A 20,016-nucleotide genomic window follows, 5' to 3' on the forward strand; every position below is an offset into this window, starting at 1 on the left:
TAGGCATTTTTCTGTCTTTAGTTGGAAGCAAGAAATGACAAGGAGGCAGCCTCTCGCAATGCAAAGTCACTGGAGACGGTTGTACAAACTATATATAATTTGAAAGCTTACAATCTCTAGTTTACTAATTTGGTGACTGATTTTCAAAATAAACTACAGAGGAGCCGTAATTTATCAATTTGCAACAATAATATGTTCATACTCCTAAAGCGTGTTCAGACCTTTATTTTGAAATAGTGATGAACATGAAAAATCATGAAAGAATGGTAGAAACCTCAGTTTGTTTTCATGCCAAGAGTTCAAAAGATAGCATCAATTCAATTCTTTTAGAAAAAAAGGTCTGAAAATGTTTTAAATATAAAGAAAATAATAATAGATTTAGCATTTGTGATGTGGCAGCGAGCTATAATGCACATACGGGATCTTTGTGTGTTTCTTAGATGTCGAATTCATTTCAAAATCTGCCAAACGTCCAATACTACTTCTGAATAGGATGTCTACTTCATAAATTGTATGAAAATTGTAAAAATAATGGTTCAGATCACTCAAACAACATATGGAAATGGAGGCGCCCTAATATGGGCAGTAATGTCAACTAGTGGAAAAGTCTGGTACTGCGCCCAAACTAAATCTCACTGAAAGCTAATTTTTGGAGATATCAACCTAACAACTTTTTCCACCAGGTTTTGAAAATATGTATTTTATATAAAATATGAATAATTTAATTTTTCTATTTAACTTTCTTAATTTATTTACACTTCTACATAAATCTGCCAAATGTCTTCTTTAAAACAAGACCAATCTTACAACTATATTCCAAAGCATTCTTGAATTACAACCATTTAAGTTCAGAATGTGCATTTTCATGTCTATAAAAAAAAGGGGGGCGTCACTTAAGGGGTTAAAGGCAAAAAAGCATGTTTGCACAGTTAAAAGTTTACGCTATTTTATTCCATTTTTGTTAATTAACTATATTCTAAAATGTAATTAATGAACCCTCTTGGTTCAATATGAAAAACTAGTTTCAATATGATAATTTTTTATTATTTTGCATATCCTCCTGTGATAAACCCTGCCTAAACTCTTAACCGTATGGACACTCGACCCCTAATTATGATCGCAGAGCATGAACTTGTTGACAACAGCGAAGCCCTGGAATGTCTATTCCCAATCATTAACCCTTCAAAACTCCTCTGGCCCGTCACGTTTAACCCAGACCTCCCCCTGACCAGAGTGATAACACTCAGCATGGGTTCACGTTAGCCTGGCAGAAAGGCTTTTAGCGGGATAAAAACAGACACTGCTAATAGATGCCTGAGTGCAGTCTCGGCTCAATCTTGCTGCTCATATAAGCAAGATAATGGCATCTTTCAGCAGAATGCAGCGCTGCAATTAAACACGCCGGCCCTGAGAGGAGAAGAAGTGCACTGATCTGACTGAGGCTGTGCGTGTCAGCATTAAGCTTCTGCCTTTGAACCTTTATTGCATAAACCACTTTAGTCGGTCTCGGCTCTTAGACGCACACAAAGGAGTGGGTTAAGGAGATGAATGGCAACTAGGCTGTGGACAAAAGGTCATGCCCTCAGCAAAGAGTAAAAAAAAAAAAAAGGCACTTCCTGCTGTGGTAAATGCCAGACTACCATTATGTTAAAAAAATAACAACATGCTCCATGAAAAGAGGTGAGGTGCTTTTTTGAGCACAATGAAGAAAAAACTAATTGAATGGATGGAGAGGAAATAGAAAAAGGCTTTGGCCCTGATACATGTATGTTGCTAGCAGATCTGTCTGAGAGACTATTTCTGTTGGATGGATCGACGGACACAGAAATGCATTTGGAAAACCTACAATCTGGCGCTACAAAGCTCAATGATTCATCATTTATATTCCAATGGCGTGTTCACACCAAACGCGAATTTAATTATTTGTGCGAGTAGATTACATACAAAGTCAATGCAAAGACGCAAATCGGCGAGAATTGTGCGACGCGTTTGCCGCGAACGCCTGATATTCGCCTCAATCGCGTCTTCTGCGCAAGTTGAAAAAACTCAAACGGATAATTCGCATGACGCTTAGTTGCGCAAGCCAATCAGCGAAGAGCTCATTGATGCGTCCGGTTACTATCACTGCTGTGTGTGAAGACACTCCTTTTCGCACATTTTATGTTTTTATTCGCGCGAGTGATGTGAAAAACAAGAAACATCCCACGAGTAATCTAGAGCGAGTTACGCGATGCGAATATACACTTCGTGTTTGGTGTGAATGCACCATAAGCGTACGTTTACATGACAACGATACGCTTAAAACTGAGAAGTTTTCCGCGTACAGACACCATTGTCAAAGCGATCCCCGTTCACACGGATCCATGAAAATGACAAAAAAAACCCCGCTGTATTCTGCCTCCAGGCCAGTAGATGGCGATGAAACACTATAGATTGAACACGTAATACGCATGTGCACAACGTCGTCGTCTTCAGAGATTCGCGTTTTTGTTGTTTACACGGACACCGTTTTCAAAACTTTGCGTTTCCTGGCACCCAAACCGCCGCTAACGTGTAAACGAGCGGCCAAAACACAAAAAGTTTTACGTTTTAAGTTGAAAACGGTGTCGTGTAAGTGCCCCTAAGTGTTAGCTGTGAGCTATACTGTATACAAACTCACCAATGAACAAAAAAGAAACTGATTTCTGGAAGCGATGCGCACAAATTTTGTCACTACCAATAGCTGAACATTATTTTGGTTCATTAGTTAACATTAATGTATTAACTAACATCAACTAACAATGAGCAATCTTTGTTAATGTTTGTTAATAATAAATACAATTTAATTAAATAAAAATACAGCAGTTTATTGTTCATGTTAGTTCACAGTGCATTAGGCCTAACTAATGTTAACAAATACAACCTTTGGATTTTTAATAACGTATTAGTAAATGTTGAAACTAATATTAACAAATGCTGAAGTATTGTTCATTCTTAGTTCTTGTTAACTAAGGTAGTTAACTAATGAGCCTTATTGTAAAGTGTTACCATTATTTATTTAACATTACAGCCAATAACTGATTGAAATAATATACTATTCACATATATAATTTTGCATATAATATATCATAAAGACTCATACACAAAATCCTCTTATTCTAATAGTACATTAACTCCAAATGAACCAATGTTACATCAACAACCTCAAAGCATGGCATTTTTTTTCCCACCGAGTTATGAAGGCTCTCTCTGTTTTACTTTCTTTTTATTTAATGTTGTCCAGCAGTGCATCCTGGGTAAGCCAGACGCCTGAGCAGACAGACGCTAATGTTTACGTCTGCCATAAGCTGAAGCCACAGCTGTGGACCGGACAGCAGACGCCGGGCCGCGAGCGTAACCTGGCGGAGCGGGGCGTGGTGCGCGGGACACAGCGGGCTTGTGTTCGTCACACAAAGATGCTCTTTCAGGTTTGGGTGGCGTGAGGCCAGAGGCAGCTTTAGCCCAGACACCTGCGTTAACCCCACCTGGAGCCCAAACACTCAGCTTTAGCTGGATTACACACAGGACTTCAACACTACAACGTGGATGTGGAAACAACGTGAACGTACATCAGATCTAAAACGAGCTTTTACAATATTTGCAGGTTATTTTTGCCATGGAGGTTTGCAAATCCCACTTACACCATACGTGTCTTAAAGGGTTAGTTCACCCAAAAATGAAAATAATGTCATTAATGACTCACCCTCATGTCGTTCTAAGCCCGTAAGACCTCCGTTCATCTTCGGAACACAGTTTAAGATATTTTAGATTTAGTCCGAGAGCTTTCTGTCCCTCCATTGAAACTGTATATACAGTATACTGGCCATGTCCATAAAGGTAATAAAAAGATCATCAAAGTAGTCCATGTGACATCAGTGGGTTAGTTAGAAGTTTTTGAAGCATCGAAAATACTTTTTGGTCCAAAAATAAAACAAAATAAGACTTTATTCCGCATTGTATTCTCTCCCGGGTCTGTTGTGAATCTGCGTTCACGACTCCGCAGTGACGCTGCTGACGGAAGACGCTGATGACGTGTTATCTGGTGCGCCCGAGCTTCGTTTACAGTCTGAGGGAGACGCACGCTATATTCAAGCTATTCTACATTGTTTGCGTGGATATCATTTTTTTAATGTTGCGTAAATGTGCATGTCGCGGATGAGACACTTTTACAGCGTGCGTTTCCCTCAGACTGTAAACGAAGCTCGGGCGCACCAGAAATACACGTCATCAGCGTCTTACGCCATCAGCGTAACTGTGAAGGATTCACAACAGACCCGGGAGAGAATACAATGCGGAATAAAGTCTTATTTTGTTTTATTTTTGGACCAAAAAGTATTTTCGATGCTTCAAAAACTTCTAACTAACCCACTGATGTCACATGGACTACTTTGATGATCTTTTTATTACCTTTATGGACATGGCCAGTATACTGTATATACAGTTTCAATGGAGGGACAGAAAGCTCTCGGACTAAATCTAAAATATCTTAAACTGTGTTCCGAAGATGAACGGAGGTCTTACGGGCTTAGAACGACATGAGGGTGAGTCATTAATGACATTATTTTCATTTTTGGGTGAACTAACCCTTTAATATACATGACCCTTGATCACAAAACCAGTCTCGAGTCGCACGGGTATATCTGTGGCAATAGCCAACAATACATTGTATGGGTCAAAATTATAGATTTTTCTTTTATGCCGAAAATCATGAGGATATTAGGTGAAGATCATGATCCATGAAGATATTTTGTAAATTTCCTACCGTAAATATATAAAACATGTATTTTTGAGAGTGAATGCAGCACAATCGTGAACATAAATGCACAACTTTAAAGGAGATTTTCTCAATGTTTTCATTTTTTTGCTCCCTCAGATTCCAGATTTTCAATAGTTGTATCTCGACCAAATATTGTCCTATCCTAACAAACCATACATCAATGGAAAGATTATTTACTCAGCTTTCAGATTATGTATAAATCTCAATTTTAAAAAAATTACCCATGTGACTGGTTTTGTGGTCCAGGGTCACATATTGGATACAATAATATAAGGCTGTCCCCAACTAAAGATTTTCCCAATGGACTAGTAGTCGTTTATTTAAGCCATTAGCTTTTATTAATTTAATTACTTAAATATATACTGCTATTTGGTGATGCTATTTTTTTTTTTTTTTTTGGTGGGAACTGATGATTTGTCAGGTTTTGTGGAATTAGTTGGTTTGTCTCGCTTTAAAATCGATACAATTACAGAAATATCAGCATTTTAAACACTCATGTTTTCCTACATTGAGAGAAAAAAGAAAAACAGTGAACAGAACGACCTATCTGGAGAGTTTTCAACCATGAGCACCATTAAGAAATATCTGTGTTTTGTGGCGTAGCAATCCTGCGCCGTTTAGCTAACCCGCGCAGTCTTCAAACGTGACCCCGATGGAGGAGGTTATGATCCCAGCCAGTGGAGCTGCTCTAGTTAAGGAGCTGTTGCTCTTTTAAACGCCGTAACTACCGCCCACACACACACACACACGATAGAAAAAGACAAGTGACTCACCGGGGTTCAGAGACGCTAAGCGGAGCCTGGACAATTGGGACTATTTCTTTCCTGTTGCCACGGCAACCACGCCACTACGCATGCGATTCCCAGCGCAAACGACTTTCGACAGCATCTCTCGGCCAAAACCCGTTTCATAATCACACTGTACTTGGCTATTGTGACACATTAGAGAGCCGATTATACATGTTGGGCTTTTTGATTGCACAACAGAGACGAGCTAATCTGAAGTTGTGTACCCAATTAATTAAAAATAGCTTTTGTTTAATACACACTCACAATAGCTCAAACCATCCGGGGACTTGTTCAGGAGAGGTGTGTGGTTAGCTCAGATGGTTTTTGTTTTCTTAATTTGGAGGGCAATTAAATGGTGATTAAAATTGTATAGACTTGGACTGAAGGAGCAAACCGGAGCCATATCTCGCATATCACAGGGACTCGGGGTGCTTTAGTCCTTTTAGTCCCGCCCACTTTTTATAATGCCATTGTGTTGGTTTCAGGAATATTTTTTCCTTTCATTTTCCCCATAGGCCATATATATATATATATATATAAAGCATTTTTTAAAGTGTAATAAGCCAAGCTACGAGGTGAACTACAACATTACCAACTCTTATGTAAAGCTAAATGTATTTGAAAATATGTATTTGATTTGACAATCCCCTGAATCACTTCAAATTACATAATTTAATAAAAAAAAAGATGGTGTAAAAAAAAAAAAATTCATTTAAAGTTGTTGATCCTATATAGAAACAATATATTTTAAGTTTATTGCAAAATATATACATATATTAAAGTATTTTTGATCGCTAGACGACTCGGTTACGTAATTTGCAGAGCATCATGGGAGTGGGCGGAGCTAAATAGCTATTTTGGTGCAACTTGCTCACTGTGACTCTGATTGGTGTAATTTTTTTTTTTTTTTACTAATAAATTCATTCTCACAGACACATCCAACAAAATAACTCTTCAAACATTTGCACATCAAAATAATCCTAAAATTGCTCTTTTCGGCAATAAACGGCTTATTATGGTAATTCCATGCTTTCTGTCAGCCGCTTTTAATTCATGATTTGAAGTTTAATTCATGATTTGAGTTTTTCTAAATAAATATCTATACATTTATTCAATTTCTTTTTATTTTTGTCTATTTAAATTCTATTTGCAAACTTCCCACACAATAATGGTCAACTAATTAATTAAAAGCCATTTGTTTTTAGAAAAAAAGACATCTTACACTTAAAAATAGCACATTGTTGTAGGTTTTTTTTTTTTTTTTTGACTGTACAATTTTATTTTAGCTTCAGGTTCTAAAGGGTTAAACAATAATTTCTAAAAATAAGTTGAAATAATGTGAACGGATGGCTTCAACAAAAGCATATACTATTGATTAATTATTTATTGATTAATAACCTTTTAATAAAGTTTAATAAGTAGTTATTGTTGAAAACCGAGCTTTTACTTCTGGAACCAGAATGTTACACTCCATAAACAACTACCTAGATACGCCCTAGCAACCGCACAGCAAAGTTCTAAAAACCCTGCCAACACCCTAGTGACCAAAATGTCCTAAAAAAACTTTTCCTTAGCAACTTGTCGGCATTATATTAAGGTGATGAATCTGCAGCGCTGTAAACTATGGCCGTTTCCAACTTTACCCTTGAATGCCTCGTTATCCTGAGAGGAAGTTTAAACTGAAGGGTTTCTTTATAGGATCCACACGGGATCTGTAAACCAGCTCGGAGAACAGAGAGAAGAAAGTTAATAGTGTCTCCAGTGAGCGAGCACAACAGATGCTACACACATGCTGGACGGACACACAACACCTCGAGCCCGAGCCGCAGAGATCATCTATCTCACTGACTGCGCCACTGTAAACCGGTCGCTGTTATCCGTATTCTCCACAGCTCATTTGATAGGGGGAAACTAATATTTAGTCAAGTGCATGTGTCTGTGAGTGTGAAATAATCCCCACTTCTTTTGCAATGGAAAGTTTATACACATTTTCAGCTTTCGTTTCAATCTTTCCACTAGAACCATTTGTAGAGACTCCGGTGTCGTTATTTTAATTAATTTTAGTCCATGTGACCTACTATGACCGATTATAAAAAAAAACGTTTAGTTGCGTATCCAATGTTGACGATAATCGATATACAGTGATTGCCAAAAGTGAAGTCCATAGGGGATATATATATTTTTATTTATTGTCCCCCTAAAAGTTCAATTAAATCAAAAAATTATGAGGATTTTCCGAACTTTATTTAACCCTTAAAGACCTAGAACATTTTTGGAGCACCTGACTCGCCTTTTCTTTTATTTTCTTTGTTTTTCTGACCCATTATAGCAGTCAGCATCAAGTGCCATATATAATTTTAAACAGGAGAACCTGAAGTCTCCATCTTGCTCATTTAAATTCACAACTTTACATTAATTTTCTCTTGGAATGGATGAATTTACCAGATTTAAGAAAAACGGTAGCACATTTTTAGTGATTTTTTTTTTACTCAACTCGTACAAATCCTCCTGAAGTTTGGATTTTTTCCTTTAGAAAGTTTTACTTGGATATTATAGATATCCAGATGAAATTTTGACTACATGTAACAATCCCTAAGCAAGTTATAGCCATTTATTGCAACATTATTATAGACGATTTTCAGTGAAAAGCTGGTGTGTTTTAAAAATAATAAGAAAAAATAAGAAAAAAGGGGAAAAAATAAATAAAACAGATTAACTCACAGCTTATATATTATAGATACACAGTTATTATATATATATAAACTGTGACGTAGTAGTTTATTTCTCCCCCCCCCAACCCCACCTTTTTATTTTGGCTAGTAGAAAAATCTAAATCAAACCCTGATTTTTATAATATTCTGTAATTTTACATTGATTATTCAATTATCGAGATAATAATGCTAATATCCGCCCAGCTCTAATCACTGAACCTCCACATCTGTGTAGGGCGGGTCAGAAACTGGCAAGAGGAAGAGAGACTCGAACATGAGGCGTGTGTCACTCACTCCCCGTGAAGGCGATCCACCGGGCGTATTTGGTGGCTTCCCGACGCCAGTGCGAGGCCACGAGCAGGCCACAGGTGACGGTGAGCGAGATGATGCCCATGATGATGAAGAAGAGCGTGGTGACCCACTCCGGGGGCAGTCGGGGGGGGATGCAGGTCCGGTCCCGGCCGTGGATCGTCTGACACTGACGCACCAGCCCCACCGTAAGAGCTCCTGCAATCACACACACACAACGTCAATCACGAGTGAGGCCCATTTCACGAAAATCACAGGGTGTTTAGTAGTGCTGGGCGGTATATACCGGTTCATACCGAATACCGGTGTTTATTTTTGTTATGATATGAATGTTTAATATACCGCAATACTGGCGTACATGTCGCTTAAACAACGTGGTGAATGCACATCTGTGTGTGTTACCAAACGTGACGGTGAAGATGGATTGGTTAAACTAGAATTGATAGCTGTCAAATTATATTACAGCGTTTCCCATACATTGGTTCACAATATCAACACAGCCTGTTTGAAAATCTATTAGTGGTTAGGCTTTGACATTGTTGAATAAACACGAGCACTGCACGTTTCAAAGTCAAAACGCGGCGCGGGTGTTTTTATATGAATGTGTGTAAAGGGAACTGACGGTCTTTAGAAAAGTTTCTATGTTATTTATTTTCATTGAATCTTTCCTGATAAAGCAGCGTTTATGAGCGCTGCACTGCTTTGTGTACAGCCGTTACCGTGGAAACTGCATTGTGTACAGCCGTTACCGGGGAAACTGCTTTGTGTACAGCCATTACCGGGGAAACTGCATTGTGTACAGCCGTTACCGGGGAAACTGCTTTGTGTACAGCCATTACCGGGGAAACCGCTGTTTCTGCTGCCAGTGTTGCCAGATTGGGTGGTTTTGAATTTGATTGTGCGGGTAAAAAAAGTGTTTGGGCGGGTGGACAAAATTTGGCCTGCTTTTGGGGTCAGTTCGATGGGTCAGTAAACACACACGTCCATGCAGAGTCAGCTGGCGTTGGTGTTGACGTCACCGATTAGCACAAACTTTTAGCCAATCAGCGATCAGCAGGCAGACGCGATTTAGCACGATAACTTGTAGCTGTATAATCAAGTGATCGCTAATGCCAAAGTGACATACAGTAAGTTGTATCTACAGTAAAGAGTGAGATAGTGAGCAACTCTTTTGACAGTGTCCACTTGGACATTTTAGTCATATTTGCTAATTCTCCTTAATTATTCCCTGTTTTGATCCGTTTTCCTGAGAAATTGATTTTTATTTTTTTTATCATCGTTATTTTGTTTTAAGGAGATAAAAATGGTGCTTATCAACTTTTGGGTATTTTTTTTCTTGGAGTGGGGAGGGTTTTGGTGAGCTTTTGGGCAGGAAATCACCGTCCCAATCTGGCAACCCAGACATGCTTGAAAAATAAATAAAAAATACCCTCATATACCGCGAAACCGGTATAATTTAGAAAAATGCTGTGATGTGGATTTTTGGTCATACCGCCAGCACTAGTGTTTAGCTAGGGGCTAAAGTTAAACTACAACACGGCACACGAGAGAAAAACAGCAACAACAACATATCCGTCGAGTTCAAAGTTCAGAGCTTGTTTTGTGCAGAAACACACACTGCACCTGTCAAGACGACGCAGATCCCTGAGGCTGTGCTCAAGTGTGCACTTTCAAGGCTGACATTTACATGGGTTCATAATACATTTCTCTGCCTGAACAGCTGAAAAGTGCTGAATGCACATTGTTGTCTGGGACAACGAGAGTCTGTACCGTCAATCCAGTTAAGACCATAGCCCAGGTTTAATGTGTTAGGACCAGAAATCAAACTATCGGCATTAAATGCCATTTTCGGTTTTGGCCGGGAAAAAAAAGAAAAGAAAGAAAATATAAGCAGAAAATATGCAGATATTAATGTCAATATTGATATTAAATATTTTAATATAAGCTTATTTTCTGTCAAATTTGACTTCAGTTGAATAAAAGTGTGGTTGTTGGATTAATTTACCGGTAATTATTGTATTTAATTAAAAAAAAATTTAAAAGTCATAACAATACTATTATAAAAAAATATATTTTAAAATAAGAAATTATTAATATTTTTGTCATTTTCGGTTCTAGCCCAGAAATGTAATTTCAGTGCGTCCCTATCATTTTTATTGGTTAAATATGTTTTTATGCCTACCTATATTTATGTGTGTCACTCCAGTTATGTATGTAGATGTGATTTTCTTTTTTATATTAAGCCAATATCAATATCTCAATGATTATTGGTGAATTCACTGCCAAAGACGGATCACCAGGGAGAAGCCACACTGACCGTCGACCGCTGTTGGGTTTGGGAGAGTCAGCGCGCTAACCCAGTTTCCACAGACTGAATATTCAACGGACTCTTTTCACATCTCCAGGTTTCCAGCAAATATGATCCTCGCGCTCCCATTTGCTCCAGTAGCAAAAGAAACAAATCCCTGATACCGTTCCCATGACTTTCTAAAAGAAGGAAAACAATCTAGAGGAGGATCGATTACGGAGTCAGAAGACGAGAGAAGGAGAAAAGTCAAATGTACCCTCCCTGATCACGGTCTGTGAAAGGTTTGTCGAGTCTGGCGTTACTGTCAACAGTGGGTTTTAAATAATTCACGCATTAGGTGTTTATATTAAGGCGAGACACTACAGGTGAATAGGGTCAAAATTGTAACTAGCAGATATCACCATGAAACTTTCCCAGTTGATTACCTACATTAAGATGAGAAATAAATGTATTACAAGTTTTCTGTAATGTAATGTTTAATGTTTAAATTAGGCAATATCTAATTAAATATGCACTAATTTGCATATATTTAAAAAACGAAATCTGAGTATTGGATAAAGTGTTTTTTTCATTGTGTTCACATATTAGATGGGGAAAAAATGACAGAGAGATTTATGGATATCTACTTTTGTTATCCTGTAAATCAGAATATACTGTCAATAGCTTTAAAAAATGTATTTCCGCAATGTTTTTTGGAATAAAATGTTATATAAATCAGGCTGGGAATAATATATTTACAAATCCCTCTGTAAATGTCTTTATAATATAACGAGGTACAAGACTGGAAGGTTTGGTGTGTGTCGGTGCGACTGAAGTGGAGATCTCGGACTTGGAGAATGAGAGAAAAGTCATTTAGAGAAAACGGGCTTTAAAGATTTATTATCAGCCAATGAGATCGCGCATTCAGCCCTTTAACTTTCACGATTGGTTGCTGATAAACAGGAAATTACCATATTTGGACCCGACAGCATTGTACAGGAGAGAGAGAGCTGCCCAGCGGTGTGTGTGATGACAGGAGCAGACAGCAATCGTGGATCATGTTGATTTATAACGCCAACTTTTGTTGAATTTAAGAGAAATCTACAGACGCAAATAGACAAAGTTAGTAAAATAAAGACCTAAATGTGTATTTTGGACTTTTTTTCACCACAAGTCTGAAAGAAGACATGTTATTGAAGACAAATATCCCAAAATTGACCAGTGAAAAAAAACAAAAAAAGAGATGTTCTTCGCTCTTCGCCTTAAAAGATGTTCATTTACAGTGGACTCAAACTAAGTGAGTTTACTATCAGAACTCGAACTGTTTGAAGCAATCGGTTTCCCAAATGACACGAGTTACCTAACTGGTCAAACAACTGGAGCAGAAATAATTGTGTATTTTGTAACATTTTGGGTAGTGAGGAAAAAGCAGAGAGCATGTACACATGGGACATTATATAAAAAGACACCCGCCAGAGTTGGACACCAGCAGCAGATTTAATATTTCTAAGACGGCAAAAAACTCTTTTCCAGCGCTTTATGGACCATCTTACATGTGTAAAACTACCATGGGCACTGCTCTACTGTAAACATTTACACAATATATGGACAAGGTGAACGCATTCATTGCTTTACAAAAAAATAATAATGGCATAGTATATAAAGCTAAATGGTTTCATTCACAACCCTTATTCAATTTCCTTCTTTCAGAGGCGAACTACACCCGTAAAGACACGCGTTTGCTGCAGCGTGAGCCGGTCTCAACACGTGTGGTATGCTATTCATGAACCGTGTTAATTCAGCCCTATATCATTTGTGTTGACGTCTGTGTTTAGGTTTAACTACACGAACCTGGCAAAAAACACGTTAACCATTTCTTTTAAAGTGGTATGACGGATGAGAATGAGTTTGGAGGAACAGGTCAATTCTTTTCTTTTTTGGATTTAGGGATTATATTATTTTATTGCTTAAGGCGAGATACGGCAGGCAAAAACATCGTTTTTTTTTTTTTCACTGGTCATTATTGAGATATTTGTCTTCCATAACACGTCTTATTTCAGACTTGTGGTGAAAAAAAGTCTGAAATACACATTTAGGTCTTTATTTTAATACACGTTGTCTATTTGCGTCTGTAGATTTCTCCTAAAATCAACAAAAGTTGGCGTTATATCATCACACACACCGCTGGAAAGCTCTCTCTCTGCTGTACAATGCTGTCGGATCCAAATATGGTCATTTCCTTTTTTATCAGCAACCAATCGTGAAAGTACAATGGGCATTTAACTCTAAAAGCGAAATCTCATTGGCTGATGTCAATTTCTGACGACGTGATTGGTTCAGATGCATCACGTGACACGCTCTGACATTTAGATGTGTGTGTTTTTGACTGTTTTTCTGCTCAGTTGAAGGCCATAAATGCTGTGTTTATAAGTTTTGATGTGCTTTAGCTGGTTTGTATTGTTGTTGCTAATGATTTGATGAGATATTGTGTCTGTAAATAGTTGTTTCCACTAAAAAAGTCTGAATTTTTACATAAATCTTTAAATGCCTTTTTCTCAAAATGAGTTTTTTGTCATTATCCAGTATAAACATCTCAGCCTATGTAGCACCGATGTACACCAAACTCTCCAGTTATAGCAGTATTCAGAAGATATGTTCAGAGGGATTTGTTAATAAATCATTCCTGGCCTGATTTATGTGACATTTTAATAAAAAAAATATGGCGAAAATCTATTTTTTTAAGGCTATGGACAGTATATTTTGATTTCCTATGTAATGAAAGCATATATCCTGAAATCCCTCTGAACATCTTTCATCTTGTGTGTAAACTAAATGAAAAAATAAATTTTGCACCTGGCTTTATCATATGTTCAGATCTATCTACCGAAAATATATGCAAAATTGTGCATACTTAATGAGATAATGCCTAATTTGCATAATTAAACTTACACATTTTTTTTATATACTTGTGTAAGTAATCAACTGAGGAAGTTTAATGGTGATATCTATTATTTAAAAACTTTACACTATTCACCTGTAGTGTCTCGCCTTAATGTAATAAAGTTACACAACTTTTTATATGCACAGTACAGTAGCATGTTACATCTTGCGGTAAAAAGTTACTGTTCGGATAGCTAAAAACACTTACATTTACACTTGGCATTGGCAAAATAACTGTGTCTCCGTAAAATGAATATACAATCTTATGATTATATGAATATTGAATACAATATGATCTTGCTGAGGAGATCTCAGCTGTTACAACACACTCGGTTTATGTTTTATGAATAATGATGAATGCAATCTTGCGGTGCGTTGATCCGCCCAAACAAGCCTTAAAAATCTGAAAAAAGATCCGCACACGAAGATTGGCCAAAAAGCTCACAAGATTGTATTGTCCAGAGAGGCCACAAAACTTTTTCGGGTTCAACCCTTCATCAGTGCCATGTGTTTCCAAGCATAATTTATACACTTATTACCGTAATCAATGTAATATACCGAAATCTGACTTTATCCCATAGAAAAATATTGACATAGTCTACATAATTATACATACATATCACAACAACTACACCATCTATTCAAAGCTTTAAAAATCTGACCATAATATTCTCATTCCCATTATTGAATATCACATCAAGTACCATAATATCATCAACACGTCACATGATTTGACATTAGTACATAACGATTACATGACTCTTATTATCTCACTGTGTTAAACATCAAAATCAAACAACATTTTATAAACAACAATTGAGAGTTAATTCCTCATTCATGCCCAAAGGATATCATCTTAGGTCAAAAATTAGTTTACACTCCCCCTATAAAAGTCCACTGAAGTCACCATTGTGTCTGCATACTGGGCTGAAGGGTTTTGAGAACATAATGTACATGAAACCTGCCATCAAATGAACTCAACATTTATTTATAAAGCACTTTCAAACCATAAGAATGGACCGCACAGAGATAAAAATAAAACCATTAAAAATATCAGAATGAATAAATCACTCGCATTAATCCCAAAACACCAAAACTGATCAAATAAATGAGTCTAAGTCCCTTTTTAAAATGTCCATAGTTGGCAAAGACTTTGTGAATTGAGATTAGGGCTGGGCGATAAATCGATTTTATCGATTAACTCGAGTGTATAGTGTACATCGATGTGTTTGAATGAAAATCGGTTTTCTCTATAATAACCGCCGACGCTCCCCTCTGGGCTTCCGTAGTTCCTAACGCGCTCAGCGCGTTTGCCAGAGAGCTACACAAACAACATGGCAAATGAACAAGACCGCGGCTGCACAAGCACACCCGCCAAAAACATTTACTAACTGAATCTGCAGAGCTGCCAACTCTCACGCATTCACCGTGAGACTCACGCAGTTGTCACTTTCCACTCGCTCTCACGCCACACATCCATTTCTCAAGCAGAGAAAATCGCGAAGAAAAGAGGACGGTGACACCGACAGAGAAGGTTTACAGTACTATTGATATAAAACAAATTCTCAGCTCTCAGATTCTGTCAATTTAATTACAAAATTCAAACAATAAACAACGTTTTGGTGCTTGTAAATGTGACGTGACAGATCGCAGACAGATCTCAGTTCAAGCGACACGTGAACCGATCATCTGTTACTACTAACTTAGTTAATATAAATGAACATGAATGATCAATAGGTAATATGAAAGATAAAGTATGTAATGTAATAAAATCGCTAGATCAAGTGTTTTTCAACCGCGGACAGAGGTCCATTAACAGCTGGAGAACAGTCGGGTAACGTTTACCTCAGGAAAGCCGTTTAATAACCAGCACGTTAGTTGGACTTAAACAATTGTCTGTAGAGAGGAGTATTTTGCTAAATATGATAAATATATTATTTTTTTTATTATATTTTTACCTATATCATTAAAATATTATAACGTTGTCATTATAAAAAACGCATTAAAATAAAATTGAGATGTTATTTTTAACCTTTAATAATAATACCAGCTGACAGGGCTCTGTATGTTTACAGTAGGTGAGGTTTTTTTGGGAGAGAAAAATTAACATAACACATTAACGTATCTACTGTACCTAATATTTATCCAAAGGAATCGATATTGAATCAAGATCAGAATCAAATCACAAGAATTGAAATTGTGAGCAGTAATAAAAACAGTAGCATACAGTCAGTGTACCATGTAAACATTGTGTTGTCACTAAACTTAATAAAATTCTGTTTAGTCACCAACTGATGCAATTGTTTTTTTGTTTTTTTTACATTTACACCCATTTTATGTTATGTTAGGTTATGTTATTTTACATTTTCACTGTTTACAAAGGCAGGGCCTGCCATCTTGGCTAGCTAAAACTTGTTTTGAACAATTTATTTGTCATCTGCAGATTGATTTTAAATAAGGGGGAAAAAAATCGATTTAAATCGTAAATCGGATTTTTTATGAAAAAATCGGGGATTTTTTTTTTAGGCCATATCGCCCAGCCCTAATTGAGATTGGAGATGGCATGTCCTTTATATAACAAAAGCAAGCTCACATTGTACGTCTGTGAAGGTCTAGAGCAGTTGTAAGTGGACCTAAAACACATCACTGAACTAGAGGTCACGTACAGGAAGAATTCACATTACGCCCTGGAAAATAGGCAGTGGATTGTGGAGAATCCACCAGGAAAACATCCTGGACATGGAAGAACAGAGGAAATCCTGTCCTTTACTCCACATACAAGCAAAATGATAACAAACTCAGCACCTCTCCTAGTTAGACAATGCTTTGAAGCTTTTACGCTGACAAAAGTGGGCCCACTCCTGAGACGCTTTGATTCTGCATCAAGGATTGTGCCGTTTCACTGTGAATATGCATATAAGCATTCAAAAGTTAGTCAGACAGCACCAGTTGAAAAGAGAGCCTGCACATACTACCGTATTTTCCAGACTATAAGTCGCACTTTTATTCATAGTTTGGCTGGTACTGCGACTTATAGTCAGGTGCGACTTATACATCAAAATTAATTTATACTGACTGAGATGAACCAAGAGAAAACATTACCGTCTACAGCCGCGAGAGGGCGCTCTAGTTGGCGGAGTTGTTCAGAAGCGACACCGAGGAAGAACTCAATGGATTCAGTGTTGAGGAATGAGATCAGGAGCTTGGTGAACTTGCTGACCGGTAACTTGTTGGACTCGCTGGCTAATGTTAATTTAGCCTATTCAGCCTCCCAGGAATATGTTCTGTGTGCTATTGTGTAGTTGAATAACTTGCCTTTCCAGATTAAATGTCTGTTCTTGGTCTTAGATTTTGTGAAATAAATTTCTAAATAAATGCGACTTATAGTCCAGTGCGACTTATATATGTTTTTTTCCTCTTCATGACGCTTTTTTTGACTTATGTGACTTATAGTCTGGAAAATACAGTACTTGAAGTATCTTTTAGTTAAAAAAGGGTTTAAAAAAAAGTGAATTATGTTCAGCATAGACGGCACTATGAAATCAATTAGTTGAGAAAACAGATGTACTCATTCTGCTTCGGGCAACACAAAACTAGTTCATCTGCATTACAAGCTCTAGAGGATTTCACATTGTATAATGCAAGAAACCTGATTTACACTCACGCTTTATCAGCTCGACTCGACCCATCCGTTACAGAGCTGCAAATGTAAACCAGATCTCTGCGTTCAAGCCTGAGTTTGATGCTGGGAAAGAAGCATTTGGTCTTGGTGGGAAGAAAGCCTTTAAAGAGCTTGATAAAGACTAGTGTCTGCATCCGGTAAACATTTCCCCCAATCCCCCGCTGATTCACAACTTCAATGTCTAATGCCATCATTACAACCAGCTGGCACATGCTATGGCACACTAAAAAAGAAAGAAAAAAAAGACAGACAAGTCTGAATCGCACCCACAACTACAGTTTAGACACTCGTAGGGCACACACCCAACTGTGAGCTTGTACCAAACACACACATGCACACACAAGAAGAACATAATTTACAACAACACATCTGGATAAATAAACCTGGGACGCGCTGGAGCTCGGCCAAATTCCCCAAGAAGCCATTTTGCCAGAAACTAGAAACACACTATTCAGCAGATTGTGTTATTGACTGAAACTTCTGTTTGTGATTATCACAGACCAGGTGTCCTTAATCGATACACATACCCAGTTTATCCACAATCACATTCATTAAGATGTGGTCATGAATAATTTAGCAAATCCAGAACTTACATTTAAACATAAAAAAAAAAGGAATGTTCCAGTAAAATCAGAAATGTCAAAGTTATACGCTTTTTGTGTAAAAAAATGTGACTAGTTGAAGGCATTTCTTGGTCAAAATCATTGTCAGTGCAAATGTAAAATGAAATGTAAACACAAACTACAAAAAAATAAATAAAAAAATGGTCGAATTAGATGTGCATTTTGTTAGTATGGTTCCACCAGACTCTCATTGACAAGCGTTAACTTCCTTGAAGGCGGGTACTCTGTTGAAGTTTAAAACTACTGGATCTGCCCAGAGCCACTCTTGATCTGCCATAACCAATCGCTAACGTTTGGTCGTGACGTATGATGACTCAAACTAGCGCACAACCCCAACATCATCGTTCTCAGACACTCCCTCTGTTCGCTGATTGGACCGGTAAAAAATTGATCGGAGAAAACCCAAGAATACACCACAAACCCAGACGATGTACTGAAGAAAAATTAAAATTGAGCGGAAGTACGTAGGGGGGCGGAGCCAGGCTAGCATTTTGTAGCCTTCACGTTGGTTGGAAATAGTGCGATTACAAGTTCTGAGAACATGAATGACTAAGCAAAGTCATGTTTACTTTGTGGGAAACTCGTAATTCTCGACGACACAAGAGCTACCGAGTTGTTGTGACTATGAAGGGGAGTGTCAAATTAAAACATGGTGTTAAACAAACACTAATCTATAATATAGACAATATAGCAATAATCTAGAGATCAGTGAGCAGCAAGACTGTCGCTAATAGTTTAACATTAATTAGTAGTGTGGGAAACTTTTGGTACCTCACGATTCGCTTCGATATGTGCATACCGTATTTTCCGGACTATAAGTCACACTTTTATTCATAGTTTGGCTGGTACTGCGACTTATAGTCAGGTGTGACTTATATATCAGAATTAATTCATACTGACTGAGATGAACCAAGAGGAAACATTACCGTCTACAGCCGCGAGAGGGCGCTCTAGTTAGCGGAGTTGTTCAGAAGCGACACCGAGGAAGAACTCAATGGATTCAGTGTTGAGGAATGAGATCGGGAGCTTGGTGAACTTGCTGACCGGTAACTTGTTGGACTCGCTGGCTAATGTTAATTTAGCCTATTTAGCCTCCCAGGTATATGTTCTTTATGCTAATGTGTCGCTGAATAACTGTTAATGTGTTACGCTAACACACCGGACACCTTCAGCCTGTTGTTCTGTGTGCTATTGTTGAGCTGAATAACTTTCCAGATTAAATGTCTGTTCTTGGTCTTGGATTTTGTGAAATAAATTTCTAAATAAATGTCCAGTGCGACTTATATGTTTTTTTTCTCTTCATGACGCATTTTTTGACTGATGCGAATTATACTCCGGAGCAACTTATAGACTAGCGGAAAATACGGTAGGTTTGATTGTAATTTACTGTTTTGTGTTACTTTTCTTATTTGACTGCGGTAGACAGTTAATAGGTCTAGAAGAAGGTCTCAAATCAAAGATACAAGTTTGATCAAGTGCACTTGAAGCAGAATTAGGTCTTGAGTGTAAAAGAAATAGCAAAGGTCATAAATGGCCGCTGTCTGTTACGTCATTAAAAATCATCAGCAGCATTGAGTAAAAAAGCTCACTACTCTCCTCTTTAGAAGCTGCAATAGACCTACATACTGAAAAACTTCACGCTTTATTTGCAAATATATATATATGACCCTGGACCACAAAACCAGTCACGAGTCACATGGGTATATTTGTTGCAATAGCCAACAATACATTGTATGGGTCAAAATTATAGATTTTTCTTTTATGCCAAAAATCATTAGGATATTATGATTATGTTCCATGAAGATATTTAGTAAATTTCCTACCATAAATATATAAAACATGTATTTTTGTGAATGAATGCAGCACAATCGTGAACATAAA

General features: G+C 37.5%; 1 protein-coding gene across 1 annotated transcript in view; it reads right to left on the reverse strand.

Moving 5' to 3' along the window:
• Nucleotides 1-20,016, reverse strand: part of mosmoa (modulator of smoothened a) — a 45,427-nt gene that overhangs the window by 2,857 nt on the left and 22,554 nt on the right. The window contains exon 2 of the mRNA XM_079608401.1: nt 8,589-8,801. Coding sequence (XP_079464527.1) covers nt 8,589-8,801 — 213 coding nt within the window. The remainder of the gene's footprint in view (nt 1-8,588; nt 8,802-20,016) is intronic.

This window comes from Phoxinus phoxinus (assembly GCF_949152265.1).
Source record: "Phoxinus phoxinus genome assembly, chromosome: 1".
Lineage (NCBI taxonomy): Eukaryota > Metazoa > Chordata > Actinopteri > Cypriniformes > Leuciscidae > Phoxinus > Phoxinus phoxinus.